Genomic DNA, 23322 nt, shown 5'->3' on the forward strand with positions numbered 1-23322 from the left:
TTTGACAATATTTTTAGATTATTGCAATAACCATACAAATTAACACTGTTCATATACCTTTAGCTTTTACATTGCATCAAATGCATATAAGCCAACCAGAAATAAAAAACAAAACAAAACAAAACAAAAAAAACAGCAAAAGAATCCATGCACTATAAACACAAATACTCACTAAGCAAAATAATTTCAGTTCATATCGTTTTGGCTTTAGTTCTCAAAACTTTTCACAGTTTTTAAGAACACAATATGTGATAATATTAATATTAAATTAGCATCTTACATTGATCTCCTGTTTATCCTGTCACACATAAATCATGCTTTATTATTCTTTTTTTAGGAATCAATATGTTGACATACACTGAGCATTCTGAAAAGCACAGAACTGAATGCATTGAGTTTGCATTGAGGCAAAGTTGATCTGACAGATAAAAAAAATGTCATTCAAAAGAAAATCAAAAAGAAGGTTATTTATTTGTTTCTTTTCAAATATTGTCTTTTCATATGTACAATATGCACAAGGACGTGGTGCCTTTAACATTAATGCTGATTAAAATGTGAATCTGTAGCATAGAAGGTGTTGCTCGTTTAAATATTGCAGGGAATTGTGCACCTGCAATCCATTTTTGTCCTTGTTTGGCTTACAGCACCAAATGACAAAACATTAGCAAAGATTTAAACAAAGAGGACCACCAGGGATGAAAGGAAATTAATTTTTTTACTAAATCTTATAAATGCAAATAAAATAAATACATGTATACTGGAAGGTGCACTTCATAAGCAATCAATATTTACTCTTTTACTGGTTAATACGGCTTTAACAAAGGTGGTTAGTTAAGTTGTTGCAGACCTGGTTTTCGACTGCAGCAGTTTTCAGCTCGAGCGTTCCCTTTTAATGCTTCCCTTTTCTACAATCAGAGTAAAACACATTTTTATTCAGTTCCTTTACAAAACTCTGCCAAAGGATGCAGTCAACATTCAACCTCCAGATTTTTAATTTGCACACTTCGACACTGAATTACGGTGTGATACTTCCCAGAAGGTTAGCGGTCAGGTAGCCGTCTGGTGTCGGCATGTTCTTTGGAATTATCAGATGTGAGGCTGGAGCTGAATTTGGTGACAGTAAGAGACTGTTCTGTCTATCAACACCTTCGACCACAGTGTAGACAGGAGCAGGGATTGGTGGGGGCGAGGTGGTGTTTGATTCATAGGGAGGTGACGGAAATGTTTTACAGGGTTCAGTCAGGTCCCCTGTGGATAATTCTGGGCTTGTTTTTCCTGCATTGAGATCTGAAGTGTAGTCTCTGTGATCTGCATTCATCACGAGGAGCTGAAACTCTTTCTTCTCTTTCTCTACCACAATTTCGTCCTCCTTCTCTTTACTAGGCTTTTTCTCCCCCTCTGTCTGTTCCTCAGGTAAGAGCAACACCTTGCCCGATGACCTCACCTCACTCACCTGGGTGTACAAAGTGTCTCTGTCCGTTACGAATGAAGGAAGCTCCCCAGAGTTGCAGCTTTGGATGGGAGAGCTTGGCTCGGAGGTTGCTGCACATAATGTCTCCTGACTGAGGGCAAGATTTGGGAACAGAGGAAGGAAAGGTGATGGTTCTGGGTCGCATGGGAGATCTGGATCGCAGCAGCTTGCATGACCTGAATCGTCATCTCTGAAGACAAGTGATAGTGGGGAGCAGTTAGAAGTCAGGTGGTGGTTCATGAGACAGTCAGTGTCCAGTTCTGTCACTCTGTCGCTTTGCTCTTCAATGTCCAGATCGATAAATTCCATCCAGGGGTCGGAGTTGTAGAGCTCCGGCCTCAAATCAGGAGGACCACCCAGGATTGATGTCAATTCCCTAAGCTTCCCACTCTGTGAGAAAGAAAATATACCAATGCACTTAGAGGCCATCATTGCAATTTAAGTCTTGTTTTTAACCTGTAGACTGTACTCTAGTGTATAGTCATTCGAATATGTATATATATATATATATATATATATATATATATATATATATATATATATGTGTGTGTGTGTGTGTGTGTGTGTGTGTGTGTGTATATATATATATATATATGTATATATATATGTATATATATATGTATATGTATATATAGTTTTGTAATTAAGATAATCAAGTTATTTTAAGTGTCACAACTTTGGATAAGCACCTTGAGAAGTTCAGAGTCAATTCCTTTAATTTTGGGTCCAGGAACAGGAGGCAAAAGGATAACCATCCACCTTGGGGAATAAATAAAAAAAGAATACTAAATTCCACACAGTGCATGGAAGAAATTAGAAAACAGTAAACACAATTGACGTCTGAGCCTGTGGTAGATTTTCAAAGTTAAGCAGCCAAAACCGTTTCAGCTTAGCATAAAAGCCTAATAAATCTAAAATGCTTACTTTTCTTGCTGTGATATGATAACCAACATCAGGATTCCCACTAAACACAAGGCACCAAAGATGAGCAAAGCCACCACGGGGAATCTTGAAACTGATGAAAACAATGGACACACACACACAAAAAAAAAATCACATTAAACTTCACATAAAACGTGAAATAGTACTCAAATGTTAATTCATGACAAATATAAGATGATCTAAAACTGAAAAGTCTTTACAACACCGTTTACACCCGGTTCAAACACTGAGTCAAACAGTGAGTTTACCTTTCGATGGGATGTGAATGAAGACAGATTTGCTGAATTCTCCAAACTCTTTCCCACCGAGCATTTTGCACCGAACCCGGATCTCATGATTGATGTTAGTTTGAAGCCCGTAAAGGGAGCACCTTGTACTCAAAACAGGGTCAGCCTGTGGTGAAAAAAATAAGGTTTCAAAGTCTGACATTTAGGTTTCCTTTGACAACAATAAAAAGATTATTACCAAAATCAGCCAGTGTGCATGCTCCCCAAAAACCTTTTGAAAATGCATCAGAGCTCGATGGGTTAAAAACAACCCCCAAAACAAATCATGCTGGATATCTGTACTGATATGTAGGAATGAAAGGATGCCACATAATTTGATGGAAATGAAAATGATCAACCTACAGAGGGCCGAATTCAAAGACACATCAAAATCAAAGCAGGCAAGTCCATTTTGCCAAAATTCAACTGCAGCAACTCAAAATGATACCAGGTAGTTTGTATGGCCTCCATGTGGTTGTATGCATGACTGACACCATCATCATAACGAGATGATGGATGGTGTCCTGGGGGATCTTATCCCATATCTGGGAGTCACTGAGCTCGAAGGTGCAACCTGACAGTGTCAGATTGACCAAAACATAACTATTGGATTTAGGTCAGGCGAATTTCGGGGCCAGTCAGCGGTATCAATGTCAGACCCACAGGCTACCCTCGTGACATTTCTGATTGTTTGGTTAGAGACATTCACACCAGTAGCCTGTTGGAGTGCATTTTGTACCTCGGCAGTGCTCATCTTGTATTGATGGCCATTGCCAGAGGTTGGACTACTTGTGCAACCTCTTTAGGGTCCAGGTATTGCCGCATGCTAACAATAGTGACACTGACCCTAGCCAAATGCAAAAAAACCCCACAATTGCAAGCAAAAAAACCAAAAACCAAAAAAATAGGAGGTAAAAATGTTAGCAGCCTCCACCAGTAAAACAATTCCTGTTATTGGGGTTGTCTCATTGTTGCCCCTCTAGTGCATCTGTTGTTAATTTTAATAACACCAAAGCACCTGAAACTGATTAACAACCCTTCTGCTATTTAACTGACCAGATAAATACCCCAGAAGTTTGAAGTGCTACTTTAATTTTTTTGAGCTGTGTATTAGATTCATGACACACCCACCATTTCCCACACCCTGGAGCTGTTGTCACGGTGCTGAACTTCATACTGCAGCTTCATCCACCCTGTCTCCACACCTGAAGATGGAGGAGGCTTCCAGCTCAACAGTATGTCATAGTGGATGCCAGTCAAACTCACATTCAGCAGCATCCAGTTCAGGCTGACAGGAGGATCCGGTTGCACTGCGGAACAGAAGGTCACTTTAGAGCACTTTTTCATCAGTAAGGGGGCTGGTGTCAGGAAGTCTTCCACTGGACTGAACTAATTAATTTGTTGAGTAATAACAGACGGATCCTTACATCACTGTCCTCGACTGTCTCTTTCACTGCCTACATGAAAGCAAGCAAAGACCAGGACATTGCAAATGATTGCTGAACTTGTTTTTACAAAGCAAATGGAATACATGCACTGCTGTAATCGCCTCTTCTTGGAATTTGGCTGCAAGTCATCCTGAAGCAAGATTTCAAAACCTGACATCAAGCCTTTAGTCACATTCGGCCCGAGAGAATTAGTGGTCAGCCACTGATGGCTTGGCTCGCCGTCAATGTTCAGATTTAATCATGTTGAAACAGGAAAAGTTTTTCCCAAACAGTTGGCACAAAGTTGTAAGCACATTGTTGTAGATATTTCTATGAAAAATAGGCTTAGACTAAACAATAAAAAAAGGGGGGGGGGGGGGGGAGAGAAAAAATGTTATGAAACTATCAGTAGATGAAAGTCATGTGTGCTCTGTGCTCTATAAAGATCCTAACTAAGCGTTTTCACAACAGTAAGTGAAAAACTTTGAGCTGCACGAGGCGTTAGAGGAAAAGCTGGAAGATATGTCTCTGCTCTATTTTTTAAATGTTCCATTTATTGGCCTTTGCAAACGTCAATACAGATAAGTCCTTCATAAATAAACCTTTAAAGCAGACACAAAGAGAGAAGAGGTGAGAGATACGCCGCCTGGCGGGGTGACGACAATAAACCAAACCTTTCAGGCTGACGGGTGAAAAACTGCATCCCCAGTTTTTCTTTTTGAGGAATACTGGATGTGTAACAATTTAGGAGTCGAGGATAACGTAAAGTAACAGATTATCAGAAATGTAGCAAGGCCCTGACCATGTAAGCGAGTCTCATATACATGCAAGAGCATTTTATAATCAATTCTGCAGGACACTAGAAATCACTGTAGCTCTGTTAAACCTGTTCTGCAGCTCCTATGAAGCCTGAAAAATATGCAAATGCTAAGACTCATGGGAGATGTTATCCATAATTGCACAGGCAATCATAGGAGGGATGACCTGAACTTTGGCCATAACCCTTTATGTTAACCAAAAATTCCCTTTTTGAAGTTTTCTCTAGCGAATTATAAGAAAAAGATCAAACAGAAACAAAATTTTGTAACAAAGATCAAAAGTATTGTTCACCCCTGAAAATGTCATATAACCACCTCGCGTACTTGTGATGCTGTGACAGTTAAAAGTGGTGACAGTGTAACATGCGAAAACTTTACAACTGTATCTTTTTATTAGTCTTTTCTAACATAATAATTTCAGTGTGTGTAAAGAGGCAGTGAACTCACCAATGTCATTAACAAAGAAACCCTTCTCATCATAGAGGATGGTCTCATCCCTGGAACGGAGCTGGACGTTGTAATATGTCCAGATCGAGGTGTGGTTCTGATCGAAAAAGCACTCGTTTGGCGTCTCGTTGCTGTAGTGAGGACATTCACTCCAATTTTTAGAAGACAGATGAGGGGGTCTGAATGGTGGGGGACAGGATCAGCGCATTAGTCAGTTACAGTAAGAAATCCATGAGCAGTGCAAGGTCACGAACAAAGGGTTGTTCCCATGTATGCATGAAATGCGATTTCAGATAAGATTATGACCTACCCTGCTAATAAATGGCATTTTGTTCTGAGGGGAATTATAGATAATAATGAAAAGAGGCAGTATGATTAACTAATCTTTTAAATATTCTGTTTGAGTTTTGAGGAATAAACAACTGTATTATATGAACTCATCAAGTATGACATGTATGTAAAATTAAAGCAATTTATCTAGTTTTTCCTAGTTTCACAATCAAGCAACAGCTGATAACACATAAAATACAGCCAAAGGATTCATGGGTCATGAAGGTAGTGCAGGTCGGCCTGGTGACAGTCTGGAGCTGGATTGGAACTGGGATTTTCATTATTCCTCTTTTATCTTTTTATTGCATTTGCTGACAATTAGAAAATTTACTTTGCCTGTGTGAAAACGTGTGTACTTAAAAAGAGTATTTAAGGCAATAAAGCGTAAACTGCCCGAAGTTAGGCGTGTTAAACGTTACAATATAAGCTGGACTTTGCTTTGTCAACAGAGTGAATGTCTGCACCATAAGTTTAAATTTTACGCATTGGAGGTATAAACCCAGTGGCCCTGATTGACCTAAGCAGCTAAATGATGGTTTATCTACACATAAAGTGTTTCTATTGTGTTTTTGCTCACTTAACAGGCTAAAAATACTTCTATTCTAATACTTTAAAATCATTTCAAAGGCTGCAAACAACTGGCGTTTTCCTCACACTACATATGTGTAGAAACTCTTTAAAGCTGTGCTTAAGAACCTGCAGATGTGCGAATGCCTGTACAAAACAGGCACCTATGACCCATGTTTTTCTTCTTTTTTCCCCTTCCTAATCTTTCCCAAAAAAGCACTCTGGTAGTGATGAGAGATATTTTCTTCTTACACATTTATAAAGTAGAATAAGCGGAGAGCTCTGAGATCAGAGAGATTCTGGAAAGGGCCAACATTCCATCTGCAACGGAAAGTCATCATGTCTGGGGAAGCACAGCCAGTGAGGTGTGGACGTCTCTCAGAGAGAACTGAAGGAAACAGGGAGAGAGGAACAGAGGGGAAGATTACGCATAATTATCTTTAATACAGCAAATATCTACTTCTCTTTTCTTTTCCTTGTTGCAAGTGTTATAAAATCTTGTTGCTTTTGAGGATTGCAAAGATACACTTCAGTGACAAGCTAATAATGGTAATCTAACTCCACTGAGGAGCGCAGCCACAAGGCGAGTATCAGCAGTTTCCTGGAAGTCATTTTATTGCTCTTTAAGAGAAAGCAGCAGCTGGAGAGTTCAGTGCCACGACGCTCACGGAACAAGCTATTTGCTTTTGCCTTACCTAGAAACACAGTTACACAGAAAGAACCTCCAGGAATCTGTTTTACTGCCTGAATAAACTCGAAACACGTGTGCAGAGAGCACATTTCTGCAGTTTCCTTACGATACGATACAACTGAGAACCTTCACAGACTTACGATACTCTGTCCCAGATCCTGTCTGTGTGAACTGTGATCAATGCAAAGGTGAAAAATGTGAGCATAATGTGGTTTAACTGGTCTTTTCTGTACAGAATGAAGAAAAACATATTTAATTCAGAAACCAAAGTTTAAGTGGTGCATAATATTCAGTGCATAGTTAGTAATTTAGCACTGCTTCTTGTTCTTTTCAAGCACTGATGTGCATGCTCAACACGTTCAACCATAAGGTCATTTTGCCCCTTTATTCAATGCTTTCTGCAACACAGTAACATAACACCACTTTAAACATTTGTTTAAACAATACTGATGACGCCAAATATCTACTGCACTCTGCAAGATACGCGTGGGACTTTTCTTGTGGTAGTCATAAAAACTGATTTGGACTTGGCTTGGCAATTTGATTTAATGTGGGCAGTTTCCAAAACTATGTGGAAACGATTAGCAGGGTTTTTTTTTAACCCTAAAGCACAAACATGTTATTTTTCAATTTACTGCAAATGCTGAACTCATATCAAAATGCTGTGTATATGTTCACATTCACAATTTATAGTTATGCAAACGTTTAGACACATATATTTAGCATATATATATTATATAGAACCTTTCTGGGGATTTCAAAGTACTTCCCAACAGCAAATAACAAATAAAAAGACAAATATTAAAACACAAGAATGTGTGTGCCGGTTCTCAGTCATCCAGGTCATGGTAGTCTAAGGAAAGAAGGTTAGTGGACTTCTTTAAGTTTCCTGAAGTTTCACCTCTCATCCAAGAAGCTTCCTCAGTTCTAAGTCCAGTCACCTTCTTGCCAAGCTCCTTAGATCTACTATGACGAGCCCTGAGAGTGAACACCAAGGCCTTAAACTAACTTTCAGTGCAAAGATGACACAAAATAGGTGTCGCACGGGACACCAGAAACTTTCAGTATTATCTGCTGTATTTAGCTTTAACTAAAAATCCACTAAGTCTGTCTGAACCTTCACAATACGTTACTGTTTAAATGAATACATGCTCCTCTTTACTTGACGTTGTGGCCCCTATAAAGGTAAAATGGTGTGGAAGCTGCTCTCAGCCATGGTTAAATGACTCTTTACGTGCTCTACGACACGTTTGCAGCCAAGCTGAAAGACGGTGGAAAAAAGATAAGGTCCAGGTGTTTTTTGATATCCTTCGCAGGACCCGCCAGAATTTCAGAAATCTGTTAAGTTGGCTAAAGTGGCTTTCCTGTGGGCTGTCATTACAAATAACAGTCACAATCCACATTTTTTATTTAAAACTTTTAACTCATTGATTAATCCCTGTCCTGAAATGCCTAGATCGTCTTCCTTAGCTCTTTGTGAAGAATGTTTAAATCATTTTGCAGGCAGAATCTTATCTCTAAGAGTCTTGCACCCCCCTGTGATGAGTCAGGCCCCAGCTTTACGATGCTCCACTAACCTCAATCAGTTTCATCCAGTTTCGCTCCCTACTCTTAAGGGTATAATTGATCACCTAAAACCCTCAAACGCTGTTCATGACTTCCACCTATCTCGCATTATTAAAGATGGGTTTAACGTTATCGGGCCCCGTATTTTATCACTAATAAGCCTGTCATTGTTATTGGGCTGTGTTCCGGCTGCTTTTAAACATGCTGTAGTGCAAACTATACTCAAAAAGAGCTGCCTCGATCAGAAAGATCTCGCTGACTTCAGACTTATTTCCAAACTCCTGTTTCTGTCTAAAATCCTAGAGAAGATTGTTCATTCCCAACTTATCGGGGAAATTTTTCAGTTAATTTAAAAAAAAAATTTGTATTTAGCAAAGATTCGGCCCAAGGGTAACAAGTATAAAAAGAACAGCATAGAACCTAGCACAGACCCCTGGGGGACACCAGAGGTAACAGGGGCAATGGAGGAAGAGTGGGTACCCATCGTAACAGAAAAGGACCTTTCGGATAGATCAGATTTAAACTACCTAACGCATCTGATTAAATTCGATTTTTTAAATCTCGATTAAAAACGTATTTATTTAGCCTTGCCTTCCCTGCCTCCTAGACCCTGCATTTTTAAATGTACTGTAACTTATCTTTTTTTGCTTTTATTAATGTTTTTATGATTTAACCTTCAGCCTTTCGGCTTGTGCCTACCTGCTGTATCATTGGTTAGTTATGTCTCCCACCTGTCAGTATATTTTATTTTTATTTATTTCATTTTATTATTTTATTTACTTGTATTTATTATTGCTCTTAATTGGTTTCTGTGAAGCACTTTGGCATATATCTGGTTTTTAAATGGGCTATATAAATAAAATTGTATTGTATTGTAATTGTATTGTTATCCAGAATCCTGCAGTGAAAGCCCTAACAGAGACTAGGAAAGAGATCACATTTCTTCCATATCATCATTGGCTGCCTGCTAAATCCAGATTTGACATGAAAGTCCTCCTCACATACCAAGTTCTTAAGGATCAGACCTGATCGTATCTCAAAGACCTCATAGTATCATATTATCCCAATGGAGCAATTCTCTCTCAGACCGCTGGCTTGCTTGTGGTTCCTAGAGTTTCTAAAAGAGGAACGGGAGACGAAGTCTTCAGCTATCAGCTAAACTCCCAGTTTAGGTTCAGGAGGCAGGTACCCTCTCTACTTTTCAGATTGGGCTTTAAACTACAAATCTGGAGGACCTCCTGTGATTTTGTGCTGGGCACCTCACCCCTATTCCCCTCTGTCCTTGTTTATCATCATATTTTCATAATGATGATAAACCATTAACCTTGTGTCTTTTCCCCCATGAAGTCCCACTTGCTTTGTTCTTGTTCCTTCCTGCAGATGTTTCGGCTTCCGGAGCTTTGTGTTCCCGGTGTGTGTTTAATGAAGCCTCTAACAGGCCAAATGTTTCCTTTGTGTGCTGTTTGTCATCTCTCTCTGCTAAACTTCGCACCTTCCCCTCGCTTTCCAACTAGTCGCACCAGATGGCTGCCCCTCCCTGAGACTCCACCACTGTGCAGCTCAGAGCAAGATCGGCAACGGTTTTGGTTTTCTCCAATATTATAGAGATTTCACCTTAAAACAAAATGCTGTTAACTGGCGCTACAATTTTGGGAGCTCCTGGTTTACACTTTGTTCCTTTTTTTAAATGAAAGGTTTTCAGTTTTGTTCATATTGTTTGTGATTTGTGTATCATCTCCACAGGGACCGTAGTCCCTGCATTTTGTTTGGTTATTTTTAGGTTTGGATTCTCTGTGTGTCTAGTTTACTGTTTGTAGAGCAGTTTTAATTTAGTGCCTTTTGTTTAGAAGTTTTGACATGTTTATTTTCTGAGCTTCCCTATCCAGTCTTTATGGTGTCTTGTTTTTCTACCTTTGTCGTTTGAGTCTTCAGGTGTTATCTTTATTTACTGATGTCTTTACGGAGTTTTTGTTTAGTTAGTTCCCAGTTTGTCTTCGTCTTTTAGTGTTTCCTTGCCCCTGTCTTCTTGTGTAGACATGTTCAGTATGTTTTCTTGTCGCACTTGGTAAATGTTTGTATTCTTTTCTGTTTGCTTCCTTTAGAAACTGTGTGCACTTCCTTTAGAAACTGTGTGCACTTTTACTTCCTACCCTTGCCCTTTTCTGATCATTCTCAGCTGTTTTTTGTTAGCCCTTATGTGTCTCCGTATAAAGGCATCCAATCCTCATTTTTGTGGTTGTGTCATGTGGTCCTCCACCTGTTTACTTCCAAGCGTTCCTAGTTTAGTTTTGGATTCTATTTTGTCTTTGTTTTGGACTCTTGCTGTTAGAGATCTGCATGCATGATCTCTAACAGCCCGCCTCTCCGCTTTTGGGTTCATCTTTTTTAATAATATTTGATATCAAATCAGGGATGTGGGAATTTAAAAAAAAAACCCAAAACAAGGAAATTAGTTTTGCCAAATAAAAAGGCACTTTTTAATCCATATATGCACAAAACTTATAATTAAGGATGTTGGCGCTTCAGCTGATTTTTCCTGACTTTCACAGAACAAATCAGCAGCGCTGATGGGAAGAGTGATTTTTTGGGCTTTTTTCCCTCCAAGTGAAAACCAAATAAAAGCCGGTATTATCTCATCTTAAAAACAGTTAAATTTTGTGTGTCCATCATGTCCTTTTACACTATATGTTGGTTTTTTATTATTTTCCTGAATTTTATTTTATTGTACACTGGTCAAAAAATCCAAAGGAACACTGGATATCTACACTGATATGGACTGGGCAATGTGTTAGATTTGAAAGGACGCTACATTGTTTGATAGAAATGAAAAGAATACACAGCAGGTTAATCCATTTTGCTGAAATTTCATTGCAAATGAAAATTGTATTCTGTAGTCTGTATGGACCCCGTGTCCTTTATGCATGTAGAGACATTCACAACAGCAGACTGCTGAAGGTCATTTTGTAGCTCTGGCAGTTCTTATCCTGGTCCTCCGTCCACAAAGGAGCAGATACCATCCTGCTGATGGGTTAAGGACCTTCTACAGCCTTGTCCAGCTCCTAGAATTAACCGCCCGTCTCCTGGAATCTTGAGTCTGTGCTGGGAGACACCGCAAAGTACATCTTGTATGTTGGGGCTATCTATTTTGTGTATTTTGTTGACTTGGGTGGTTAAACGTGACTTGCTTTGGCTAAATAGGGCGTGTATGGACAGCAGTCTGCATGGGAGAATGGGGATATGTTTGTGAAATGTCAAGTAGGTGTCCTTTTAAATAGAAAGCTGAGAGCTTTTTTTTTCTTTTTTTTTTAAAACAGGCTGTTAGGTAAACACAGCAGTAGCTGCAGGCAGCTGACTACATCAACATGTCCGAGAGGATAAAACATGAGATAGAAGTGTGACAATGAGATGACTCCTTCACATCTGAGAGGCAGCAGATGAATAGCTTTGGCCTGCTTCAGAGAAAAAGCCGTCATGGGTTAGAATAACCTGTGTATTCGATCCCCTGCTCCTCCTTAGAACTGTGTCAGGATTAAGAGAATAATTAATTTGACACTCAGCTATGTGGTGGATTCCTGTAGCTCAGTTTAGTGATAAATGAAAACATGGAACATTTCTTTGAGTTGGTATGCGCTTGAATGTGAGCGTTCAAGAACATTACTTCATATTAATTATTATTAATTACTCTTAAACTGTAGGCAGGGCCCCACTGACGGTAGGCAGAGCAATGCAGATATTTGATTTTCCTCTTTTTAAAGGAAAAAAAAAAATCAACAAATAAGAACTTTCTGATGCAATTGCACTTCAAGTGAAATTCAACTTTGATCTCCTTGTAATGTTAATCATTGACAGAAATTGTGTGTGTGTGTTTGTGTGTGTCTGTCTCCGGGGGGGGGGGGGTTGTAGATCCTTTTGTATAAATGAGTAACTTGCAGATTTGCTGATGTACTTTGGATCACTGAAACACTTTTGCACTCGGACACAATATTTTTGAATACAAAGGACTTCATGGTCGACTCAATGACTGCAAGATGCCCAAATCACCACCCCTCCACCACCATGCTTGATAGTTGGTATGAGGTCTGGTGATCTGCATGTGTTATGGCAGGACATTGTTCCAGATGCCTTTGGGTTTGTTCAGATGCAAATCTAAACCATGCTGCCATGTTCTTTTTAGAGAGAAGAAGAGTTTTCTTTTTTCCAAGAAACCCTTCCAAACAAGCTGGACTTGTTCAGTCTTTCTCTAATTGTACTGTCAAGCATTTCACATGCTAACTGAGGCCTACAGATTTTAGGATCTAGCTCGGGGGAGGTTTTACAGTCTTTCTGAGTATTACACAGTATGACCTTGGGGTAGAATTGCTGGGTATCCATTCCTGGAAAAAAAAAATTCTGGCATTGTGCTAAAATGAACCTGGATGCTCCAGACCGGCAACATGTCAAAACCTCTTTTTTTTTTTTTGCCTTCTTTTTTTTCCCCCCCAAAAAGCTAGTCACGCTTGTTAATAATGGAAGCAGCAAGGATGTACTTAGTTTTTCACTCGGTTGCACAGAGTCGTGTGAAAACGGTTTTTCACATGACTGTAGTGCCGGCATAGAAAATCTTAACCTTGGAAAGAGTTATATACTGTAGTTTGATATACACAAAGTCATATTGTAAAGTGCGTAATTTCATTCAAAATGCAAAAATAGCCATCTGCATCTCATGTGTTGACCCTCAAACAGTTTTCCTCGAATGTTTCTGACTCGAAGTGTGTTTCTACCACCACAGTGACACCATCTATCTTATCTAGCTTCATATATAATCTATGATCTCAAGGGACATGTAGGCACGTGACTGGGGAAGTATAGTTTGCATAAAACAATGACACAGAGGTTTGAATATGGTCTCTGTATGATTCGAATTAAAAAAGGAGATTACTGATGCCATGGAAAGTGTTAAATAATACTCTTGTTTCAATGGGCAGAAGGTATGCTGACCATTCTGGTCAATCAGTAACACTATGTGGATATGTAATAACTTCTAAATAAGGCATGTTATTAGTCAGAATGCCCAGCAGGTTGCAAATTAATCGTAATTCATTTAGCTCCACCAGCTAAAACAATAAAGTGCTTTCAAATGAATGCGACTTTAATTATGTCCCAATAAAATGATAAGAGGTGAAATTATTACTCAATCGATGGTAACAACATTGCTGTGAAATAATAATGATTTGATTTGCTAAAAGCACAGCTTCCCTGCTTAAAATGGTCTTAAAAGGAAAAAGCAAATGGGGTGTTGCACTGTTATTTGTTTGAGTTTAAGATAAGTTGCAACCAAATAATATAATATAATATAATTAGTGCTGTCAGCGTTAATCTCGTTAAAATGACATTAACGCCATAACCGCATTAACGTGGCAAATCTCCGTTACCGAGTTAGATTGTTAACCCGTTAGCGCCGTCCAGCCCCACGTACGGGGCGATCCGCGCTAACTGGCTAATGGAAATTTGCCACGTTAATGCGGGTATGGCATTAACGTCATTTCCTTCGGGATTAATAACGTATTCTGATTCTGATTTAACGAGATTAACGCTGACAGCACTAAATCTAAATATAATACGATGAAAGGGTAAGCAGAGTAATTTTATTTTAGAAACACTTTTGCTAACAACAATTCTGTGATTTCAGGGTTCATTTCACTTGTATTTAAAGTACTGAGTGAAAGTGAAAAAGAAGACAAAATGGAAAAAGTGTATTGTGCCACAGCGTATTATACACATGTTATGTAGTTGGGCCATTTGCAGGCAGAGAAGTGATTAAAAAAACTAGACTGGCTTGCAAAGGGTTTTCATTTTTGTGCTTGTGCATCAAAGTGCTGCTGTGTTTGCTTAGCAGCCACCAAGCAGAGTTCACTTGTGGTGTAAGTAAACATGTGAGCAGGAGTTCTGGAGCAGCAGATATCATTAGAGCTACAAAACACGCAGACGGTTTCCAAGATGGCAATATCAGCTTACAGCTTGTTCTCATTACAGGGCTTCTCTTACAGATCTGCCATGAGCTTACGGGGTGAACATGTTTACTGCATGTTTATTTCTCAGAGGCCTCCTGGCAGCCTATTTCAGGGTAAAACAAAACACCCTTGTGTGATTTGTTTTGATAAGATGTGTTATGTTTTAGCTCTGAAGGGAAATAGCAGATAAATTAATTTCCTTTTGACGGACTGCCTCGTACACTTACCAAATCCACCTAATTAATCAGTTCATGTTTTTCCCCTTATTGCACCTGTTAACCTGTGCTCAGCATATTGGTGGGAAGCCTTCATTAATGTCTTTCCTTTGAGCAGACAGCGAAAACAGTGATTTAGAGATTCACATGCTCAGACATCAATAAGTGCACTCTCAGGGGGGAAATGCCTTACGCGCTACATTTAGAAAAGCCATTTCCTTCCTTGGCTAAGAGCCAAGAAGCCCTTATCGGTGATTAAAGTTCCAGCCTTTTAGAGACCCAACAAGCTTTATGGGCAAATCATGGGCAGGAAAACAGTTTATTCATGCCAAAAAGCAACAATATAACCTCCTAAGAGAGGAAATGCTGTTTTATCAACGGCAAATGTCCTGATTTCTAAGTAATATCCCCTGTGGTGCTCTAGTAGCAAAGAGGAAAAACACTTGTTGACCCCTACATAGACCACTCAATTCCTAGAAGTAGTACCTCCCACAGCTGGTGCTTCAGTATAGCTGGAAAGTGAGAGGAGTTATTTTTGGCTATGTGTGCTCTCAAAAGAAATGTACTATTTGTTCCAATGCTGTAGCTTGACCCAGATGATCATATAAGGGGCCAAATGGAACAAGCAAGGAGGAAAGAAAGAGCATAAACACCCCTTAAGATGTGACAGAGCTATTGTAAAAGTTTTGTTACCTTAGGTGAAAAAAACAAAACAACCTTGAAACTTGAAACAGATAATGTTGACTTTTATTGTGAAACAAGAACAAAACTGTTAAAGCCGACTGATTGTTCACTATTTTTTAACTCTTTAAAATCCTCTAACGTTTTCCTCTGCTTTCATCATCATTACTTTGAAAGCCAGTTACATTTCTTAATTATTTCATTTATGTTTAACCGTTTCATTTTCAAAATGCTAGCGGAAATGCCAGATTGAGTGTGGTATTTTATGCCTCACTGGTTGCCTCAGATGTTACAGTCCTTTCTCATCTCCAGGGCATCAACTAGTGCCCCTTTGTCAAAACTACTGATATGGCAGATGAAAAAAGGCACAAGTTGTCCTTTTGCATCTTGCCCTGATGCACCATGTTAAGGATTAATTGAGCCCAATTGGTCCCTCCCAACTCATTATTTCACAACAAACAGGGCCATTGTTGTGAAAGGGTGTGTTTAAATCCAAACCAGTCCTCTCCTAATCCTATCCACGGAGATTTTACCTAAACTCAGCAGTCGTTTTCAGTGCCAAATCTAACCAGTGAGTGGAATTAAAAGTAAAAAAAAAAAAACTAAAACTAAAAAAAACAAATTTCATTAAAAGTTTAATAAACTATCATCTTGTCTTTATTTTTAGTTAGCACATACCTTAAACACTTCAAGCTGTAAGCTAATGATAGTTATATAAGAGCAGACGCATGCTGCTGCTATAAGCTGTACGCTTTACGTCCAGTGGATGCATGATCTGATTAGGCGACTAATCGCAAAAATAATCTGTGACTAGTCGACTATCAAAATAATTGTTTGTGGCAGCCCTAATTCATACAAGCACTTTTTCTACACCTAAGGCCTTTTACACACAGTCATACTCCAATGAACACATCGAAGAGCAACTTGGGGTTCAGTATCTAGGCCAAAGGTTACTTAGGCATGCAGTCTGGAGACTGGAGCAGCCAGCGATTGAACTGATTGGTAGATGACCCGCCTTCAAAACTATTTATCACGATATACATTTCAAAATTTGCGATAACGATATAACGGACAATATAATTGACACTAGACAAAATACTTTGCAACGCCACATTTTATTAGTGCAAAAAAAAAAAAAAAAGTGTTTTCACTTAAACAAGCTGCTGTTTTTATGTGCATTAAAGTTATATAAAAATTTAACAGTGCAAATGCAAATTCCTTGCGGACAGTTTAACCAAAATGCATTTCCAGTGGAAATTGGCCGACATATCCTCAGCATAACCATGTATAATATCCACAAAACTTAAAAAGACGTTATACACGCACAATACAGTAATATTATGTTGAAGCGCAGTACATATCACTCCGCGAGGCTCCTGCCTACAATAGCAGTAATGCTATTGTACGCTTTTGCTATTGTACAAGCCATCAAGCGGTGCAGGTTCGTAGCTTAGCAAAGTCGTACTAAGACATTTGACAGATTTTCGAGCGCCATGTACCACATAAAATCGTTTCGAGGTCAGTAAACACAACCAGAATTCCTACATAAGGCACACGGGATTATAATCTGTCGATTTTCAGAAAAATCAAAGGATTGATTTTAAGTGTGCCATATTTTCCAAACAACACGGTAATAACAACGGCCCGCTAGCATGCTCTACCAAAAATAGTGCTTTGTTGTGTATCTGATGGACGAAAGCTAAACCAGTTCCACACCACTGAAGTTGCAGCATTTTTACAAACTAATTCTGGTTCATCCGTTTCATTCAACGATCCGCTTTCGCCCTTCTCATTCTCATTTCTTCTCATTCCGCTGCCATACTTTTTCCGCCATGTGCGTATGAAAACAAAGGCACTACGCATGCACGTTTTACCCATATTCTATCGCGATATTTCATTTTCTTATCATTGCCCAACATTATACCGGTATTACCGTGAACGGTATGATATGGCCCAGCCCTACTGTACAGTACAGAATGCATTCAGCTTGTCAAATTTACATAATTCTTTGATCACTAGCAGTGTGACTCTGAAGCGCTGTACTGTATGTTTGCACGTTTTCTCCCCGACAAACACAACAATGTCGACGAAATGTTTTGCACCATCAGGTCTGAACTTTGAAAGTGTTTAAATAAGAAAGAAAAGTGTGAAAATGTTCATGCCTGTCTGAGAAATGTGTATAAAGTGTGTAGTGAGCAGTTTTACAGCCTTAAAACATCTATAATAATTGTAAAAAATAAAGCTGGCTATTTCGCGGATTTCACTTATCGCGGGTTATTTTTAAGAACGTAACTCCCGCAATAAACGAGGGACCACTGTGCATAAACATCGCCAATGATCTGCTGAGTCAGCTACTGCAGAGCTAGAAATTCCTATGGATATAACATCAGCACAGAAACTGTGCAGAGGAAGCTTCATGGAATGGGTTTCTATGGCAGGGCAATTGCACGCAAGCATTACATCACAAAGCACAACACCAATTAGTGGCTATTATAGCTACAAAGAGGGTCCCAGTACCTTTGTCCATATAGTGTACATTTGTGTAAATACAATTTCAAGGCCTCTGGCTATATTTTGATGATGATTCAGCCTTTTTAAATTTATGTTGATTCTGAAAATCTTGTCTACACTAAAAAATTCCAGTGTAGATTCTCATATTACACAATTAGATCATGAAGTTTATGTTGGTTCTGTAGATATTCCTCCCACTGGACAAGCAGCCATTAACCATGGTGACACTAAACCAATAAGAATCCCTCCACAACATTTGCGATCACTGGAGTGAGTCAGAAATGTACAGGTCACTACAAGCTGGCTAGCGTGTTGCCAAATCTGTTTTTAAAAAGAACTCTTTTACTTGTGACTTCACTGTTTTCAATCAACAAGTTGTCCTCAGTCTCATTTTTTTTTCTAGAGCAGCAAACACTCCTGTCAAAACACAGCGGCCTTGTAAAATCCCACCTAAAGGGTACTGAGCACAAAGAGGATAATAGCAAACAGCAGGAGATTATGTTCTCTGTCCACACCTCTGCTAACTTACTGAGCATTATGTAACAAGACAAAGCACCGGATGTCCGTGTGTGACATAAATAACCAGCACAGACATAGTTTTTCACTGTGGATAAAACACAGCCTATGTGTCCACATACTCAGCATTTCCACTTCCATTTGCGGAGTGTTTGGTAGAAAGCCAGGCCTCTACGAACTGAACAGCTTCCCATTGTTTAACAACAGCCGAGTGCTCTCTGTTCAGAATTCCTGGGAAGCCACTTCACTAGAAATCTGCTCTCTGCTCACCGAGGCTCTCTGTGAATGTGTTATGCAACCCATTTCATTTAAAGCCAAAACAAGTCAGTAAGTATGCAACTATTAGTATTTTACATTATACTAGGCTCAAAGTCTCCTGTGACCATTAAAAGCATCCTGATCTCTGGTAATAGTTCCCCAGTTATTATGATGTTCCTCAATTTTTATTCCCACAAAACAGTTCAACAGCATCTGAAAATCTGGCTAGTAGAAGGCACCAGATGTCATAGCAGTAGAGTTGCAAAACACAACCAAAGGCACGAATTAATGTCATTTAATGACTGTGTTTTCAAACCTGAATCAGGTCTTCCACAGCTTTACAAACATGCATGCTGATTTATTGAAATAAATATTCAAAATCCTACCTGGTTCTGAGGCCGACTGCAGCACCGAAGCAGTGAGGATGTGAAGCACAAAGAGGAGCATGGTGAGAGTGTGAGCCATGGTGTGGAGCTGTGGAGGAGACATGTGGGTAATGTTAAGTTTCTCAGGGCAGTCCACTGAACCACACAGCTGACGAAGGCCCAGCCCACTACCACCATTAAACCAGTACGCTCCCACCGGGGCGTAACTAGATCTAAACCTCTGCTGAGGCACTGTTATTTAAGGCAAAGAATTTTTTTTCCTGGTTTACTAAAATATTCTATACCAGCTTCCCATGCTGAACGAATGTTACTACTTCGACGACTGCCACACTGCTGCAGGTGCTATACATTAGTAACAATCTCTGTATGTTTATAGTTTCAGCTTGCTTGTAAGAAAATTGGATTAACTTTATTAAACTTTGCACATTTGCATTCTTTTGCAGTTTTTCTGCACAATAACTGATAAATAAAAAAATCCATGACTTGAGTAAAGATTCTAAAATAATATATAACAACCTAGTGCTTAATGCATGTAGAAGACCAGCTGTACTGAAAACAAGAAAACACAAATATTATTTATCTCAGAAATCTCTGTCCTCCCCCTCTCTGTCTTCCTCTCTCCTTCTCTGTGCAAAGGTAACAGTGAAACAGAATTTATAACAATAAAGTCATACCGATATCCTAAATCAATACGGGCTGCTGCTGGCCATGGACAGGTAACATTCTTTTCACTTGTTCATACCTGGATCTGTAACTGTCCTATACTGTAAACAAACACTGAAGGTTAAAATTAGCCAGCCAGTGTTTTTGACGCTATTTAAACAGCAAATATGCTTAAGCAGAAACTTATTAAGTCACTTTAATCACCCTTCATCATCACAACAATTTGCACTTTTGCCTGCTAACGCTTCAGGTAAGACTTGTTTTAAATCTGCACCACTGATTTGTGTCGTTAGATTACTTCTTCATCTTCTTTCTGGGTTAGCATTAGAAGTTAGCATTTTAGCATTATTTTCCAAACTATTATTGCTATTATTTTCAGGGCTACTATGGTTTTGGGAGTGCTTGAGCGCTCTAAAATTCTTTTCTGATTAGTTTTTATTTTTATTTATTTTTGACATTTTGCCTTTAATTCAGTTTATTTTCAGTTTGTTTGCTTGTTTCTGTTTAGCAGCTTTAGCTATTTATTAATTCTTATCTAGAACATTAGTAGAGGTGTTACAATAAGAACACAGAAGTTGTTGAAAGCAGTTGACTCACGGTTTTTGATTGGTTGAGTGGTTGCTGGAAGCTAACAAGCATCCGCCAGCCAGTTAGGGAATACACATTTTTCACTAGCAACCAGTGGTTGCCGGGGGCTCGCTGTATGACTGAGGCCTTTGTTAAATACACGGCTCAATTCCCCCAAAATGGATTAAGCCTCATCCTAGACTAAACCTTTTTTCAATAGAGTTGTCACAGATTTTTTTTTTCCTTTTAGTCTTTTAGGTTTAATCCGTGTTTGGGAAACTGGCTAGTAAAATTCTTTATAGTTAAGCTTTCAGTTTAAGAGTGAGTGACATTTTCAGATTTGTCCATCCACATGTCTAAGAAATTTCTGAGCTAACAAGCTAGCCCAGTGTCCATTTTAAGCTAGTTGCATGTTGCTTGTTTTTCCAGACACCACTACGTGCTACATCTTTTGCACTATCACAATTTAATGGATGCATTTCTTGTTACCTGCATTAAACTCAAGAAAAGAATAAATGACTAAGTCTCATTCATCCACACTTCAAATCACTTTATTATATGAAGCTCAGAGTGCACAAAGAAGCAGCAGCAGAAGCAGAAACTGCAGCTTCTTAACGCAACGAAATGATGAAGCAGTAAGACAGTTACACTCACTGGCACCTTAATTAGGTACACCTTGCTAGTGGTGAATTGGACCCCCTTTTTTCCTTTGAAAAACTGCCTTAATTCTTCACTGTATAGGTTAAACATGGTGCAAACATGGTGATAACATCGTGCAGTTGCTGCAGATTTCTTGGTTGAGTGGGAAAATCCCTTCAGATCAGCAGTTCCTGAAATACTCAGACCAACCCGTCTGGCACCAACAACGATGCCATGTTCAAAGTCACTTCAGTCACCTTTTCCCCCCATTTCAATGCCCAGTCTGAACTTCAGCAGGTCATCTTGACCATGTTTACATGTCTAAATGCAGGCTTAGCAGATATGCATTAAAAAGCAGCGGAGCAGGTATACCTAACAAAGTGGCCAGTAAGTGCATATCCATAGCAGTATTTTAGCAGCTGTTCAAAACTGCAACCTGTTTAATGACATGTTTTTGTTATCTTTTTTTGCTACACAAAGATGGGGATGAGTGAGACAACACCAGTTATTCGAAAGCAGCAAGGACAAGCAGGTTAAGAAATGTGTTTTATTCACATTTGGTATTCACAAACAATCCATCTTTCTTGGAAAGGCATATTTCGAAATACTAAACAGATTTCTTCTGAACGTGACACCCAGCCAGTGGTGCTGGAGTCCTGCCAGCTCTTGTGAAATCCAACCTTACTACTTCTCTGGGCTTTGCGTAGCTCTTGTTTGCTGACATCAGTTGCAATTTTTTCGGTGCCAAATTAATCTACCCAGAACTCACTTCTGTGAGCTTAGATTAGAGGTGTTAATGAGGGATGATAATAAAGGTCTTTTTGTATAAATATTTCTCACAAACACTTATTATAACATTTAAAAACTTAGCACTGCTCAGACTGTTGGAGCTTATAAATTTGTGCCAAGGAATTTTCAAAAGTTAAAGAAAACGCAAAACCACATATATGTTAGGATGAAGGCGGTATTTGTTGTAGGCCTTGTGAATGACGCTGCACCACATACAACTCAGAAAACACTTTCAGTGGTTTCAAAATGTTTATCTTTTAATAATTTAACTCTTTCACAAATAAAGATCTTCTATGCATAATGATGAGTTTTCACACCTCAGATCAGGGATGTCAAACTCATTTTACACCGTGGGCTACATACTGCTTAAGTGGACCGGACCAGTGAAAGTCCTCCACATTTAATCCCTGACATACTGTATCCTAAAATAAGAAAAAGTACAATTTAAACAGCATGACTCAGTGTTTATACATGATAAAAAAAACATGTTGCTCTAGTAAATGAATGAAATGTGTCAACATGACTTCTTAGGTTTAAATTGTAAGAAATGAATGTGCAAAATTTTGGACACCGGGCCTCATGTTTGCGATCCCTGCCTCAGAACATATCAACAAAGATGTGGTTTGATCTCCATTCGAAGAGGCAGAGACCTTCTGATGCAAACCCATTCATGTTGTTCTCTAAGCCTGTTCAGCTTCGATCTACATGAATGTTTCTCTGATGTCTGCCGTCTTGCCAGTTTACCGTCTCCACTCTAATATATTCACTGCTATTTGTGCCGTGCTATTCAAAGATGTGCAGCAAGGTCATATTTCTTTCTTCAACTAAGCTCACTTTGGAGCATTGACTTTCTTAGACTTAATTTACAAATCACCCAATATTAATTTACTAAAGGTTTACTGAATGATATCAGGACTTACAGTAGGTACATGTGTATTTTTGTATTCTTTTAACTTTAAATATTTATCAGAATTAGACACTTGCTTGGTTTACAGCAATCACTGATAACTTTCCTCCTTTTCTTTCAAACTCATTTTATACAGAACATCATTAAAAATGAAGAAAGTGACTGATAAATGCATCAGTTAGTTTCACACAATTAGATCAGGGTTATTCGATGTCAGTGTATCGAATTCCTCCCGTCTGACAATCTTGGATTTGCCTGAAAAAACAAAAGCTGCACTTATCGGGAATTATGCAAAATTTCAAGTCTCTACTGTGGTTATTTTTCTACAGGCAGGGCTGTTTTTAGATGATTTTCTAGCATTGTTTTCAGAGGGCCCATTTGAAATCCCATTATCTAAAGTCCTTGAGCTTAACTTTTTTAGGATAAATATCTCACAGTATTGTTCTGAGAAAACAGATTCTCAGCAGCTAACACAGATTGGCCCTAAAATGTTTCAATATATGTGATCACTGACAGCAGATTTGGAAACCTGCAGATACCACACTTCTGTAGGTAAATCACACATAACCTTTAACTTATAAAGTGGAGTCAAAATGCACACAGTAGTGTAAGTTAGTGTTTACCTCTGTTTGTCTACACGGAGTTAAGAAAGTAGGTTTCTTACATGTGCAGTTT

At 38.9% G+C, this 23322-nt stretch overlaps 1 protein-coding gene across 3 annotated transcripts in view; it reads right to left on the bottom strand.

Moving 5' to 3' along the window:
* Window positions 1–33: 33 nt before the first annotated feature.
* Window positions 34–23322, bottom strand: part of ghrb (growth hormone receptor b) — a 33432-nt gene continuing 10143 nt past the window's right edge. For all 3 annotated transcript variants that reach the window (XM_080874783.1, XM_080874784.1, XM_080874785.1), the window contains exons 2-9: window positions 19083–19170; window positions 6521–6656; window positions 5372–5550; window positions 3811–3989; window positions 2662–2806; window positions 2396–2486; window positions 2161–2230; window positions 34–1861 (exon numbers count right to left, since the gene is read on the bottom strand). In XM_080874783.1, coding sequence (XP_080730909.1) covers window positions 1016–1861; window positions 2161–2230; window positions 2396–2486; window positions 2662–2806; window positions 3811–3989; window positions 5372–5550; window positions 6521–6656; window positions 19083–19161 — 1725 coding nt within the window. In that variant the 5' untranslated portion in view covers window positions 19162–19170 and the 3' untranslated portion in view covers window positions 34–1015. The remainder of the gene's footprint in view (window positions 1862–2160; window positions 2231–2395; window positions 2487–2661; window positions 2807–3810; window positions 3990–5371; window positions 5551–6520; window positions 6657–19082; window positions 19171–23322) is intronic.

This window comes from Rhamphochromis sp. 'chilingali', assembly GCF_963969265.1.
Source record: "Rhamphochromis sp. 'chilingali' genome assembly, chromosome: 2".
NCBI classification, from domain to species: Eukaryota; Metazoa; Chordata; class Actinopteri; order Cichliformes; family Cichlidae; genus Rhamphochromis; species Rhamphochromis sp. 'chilingali'.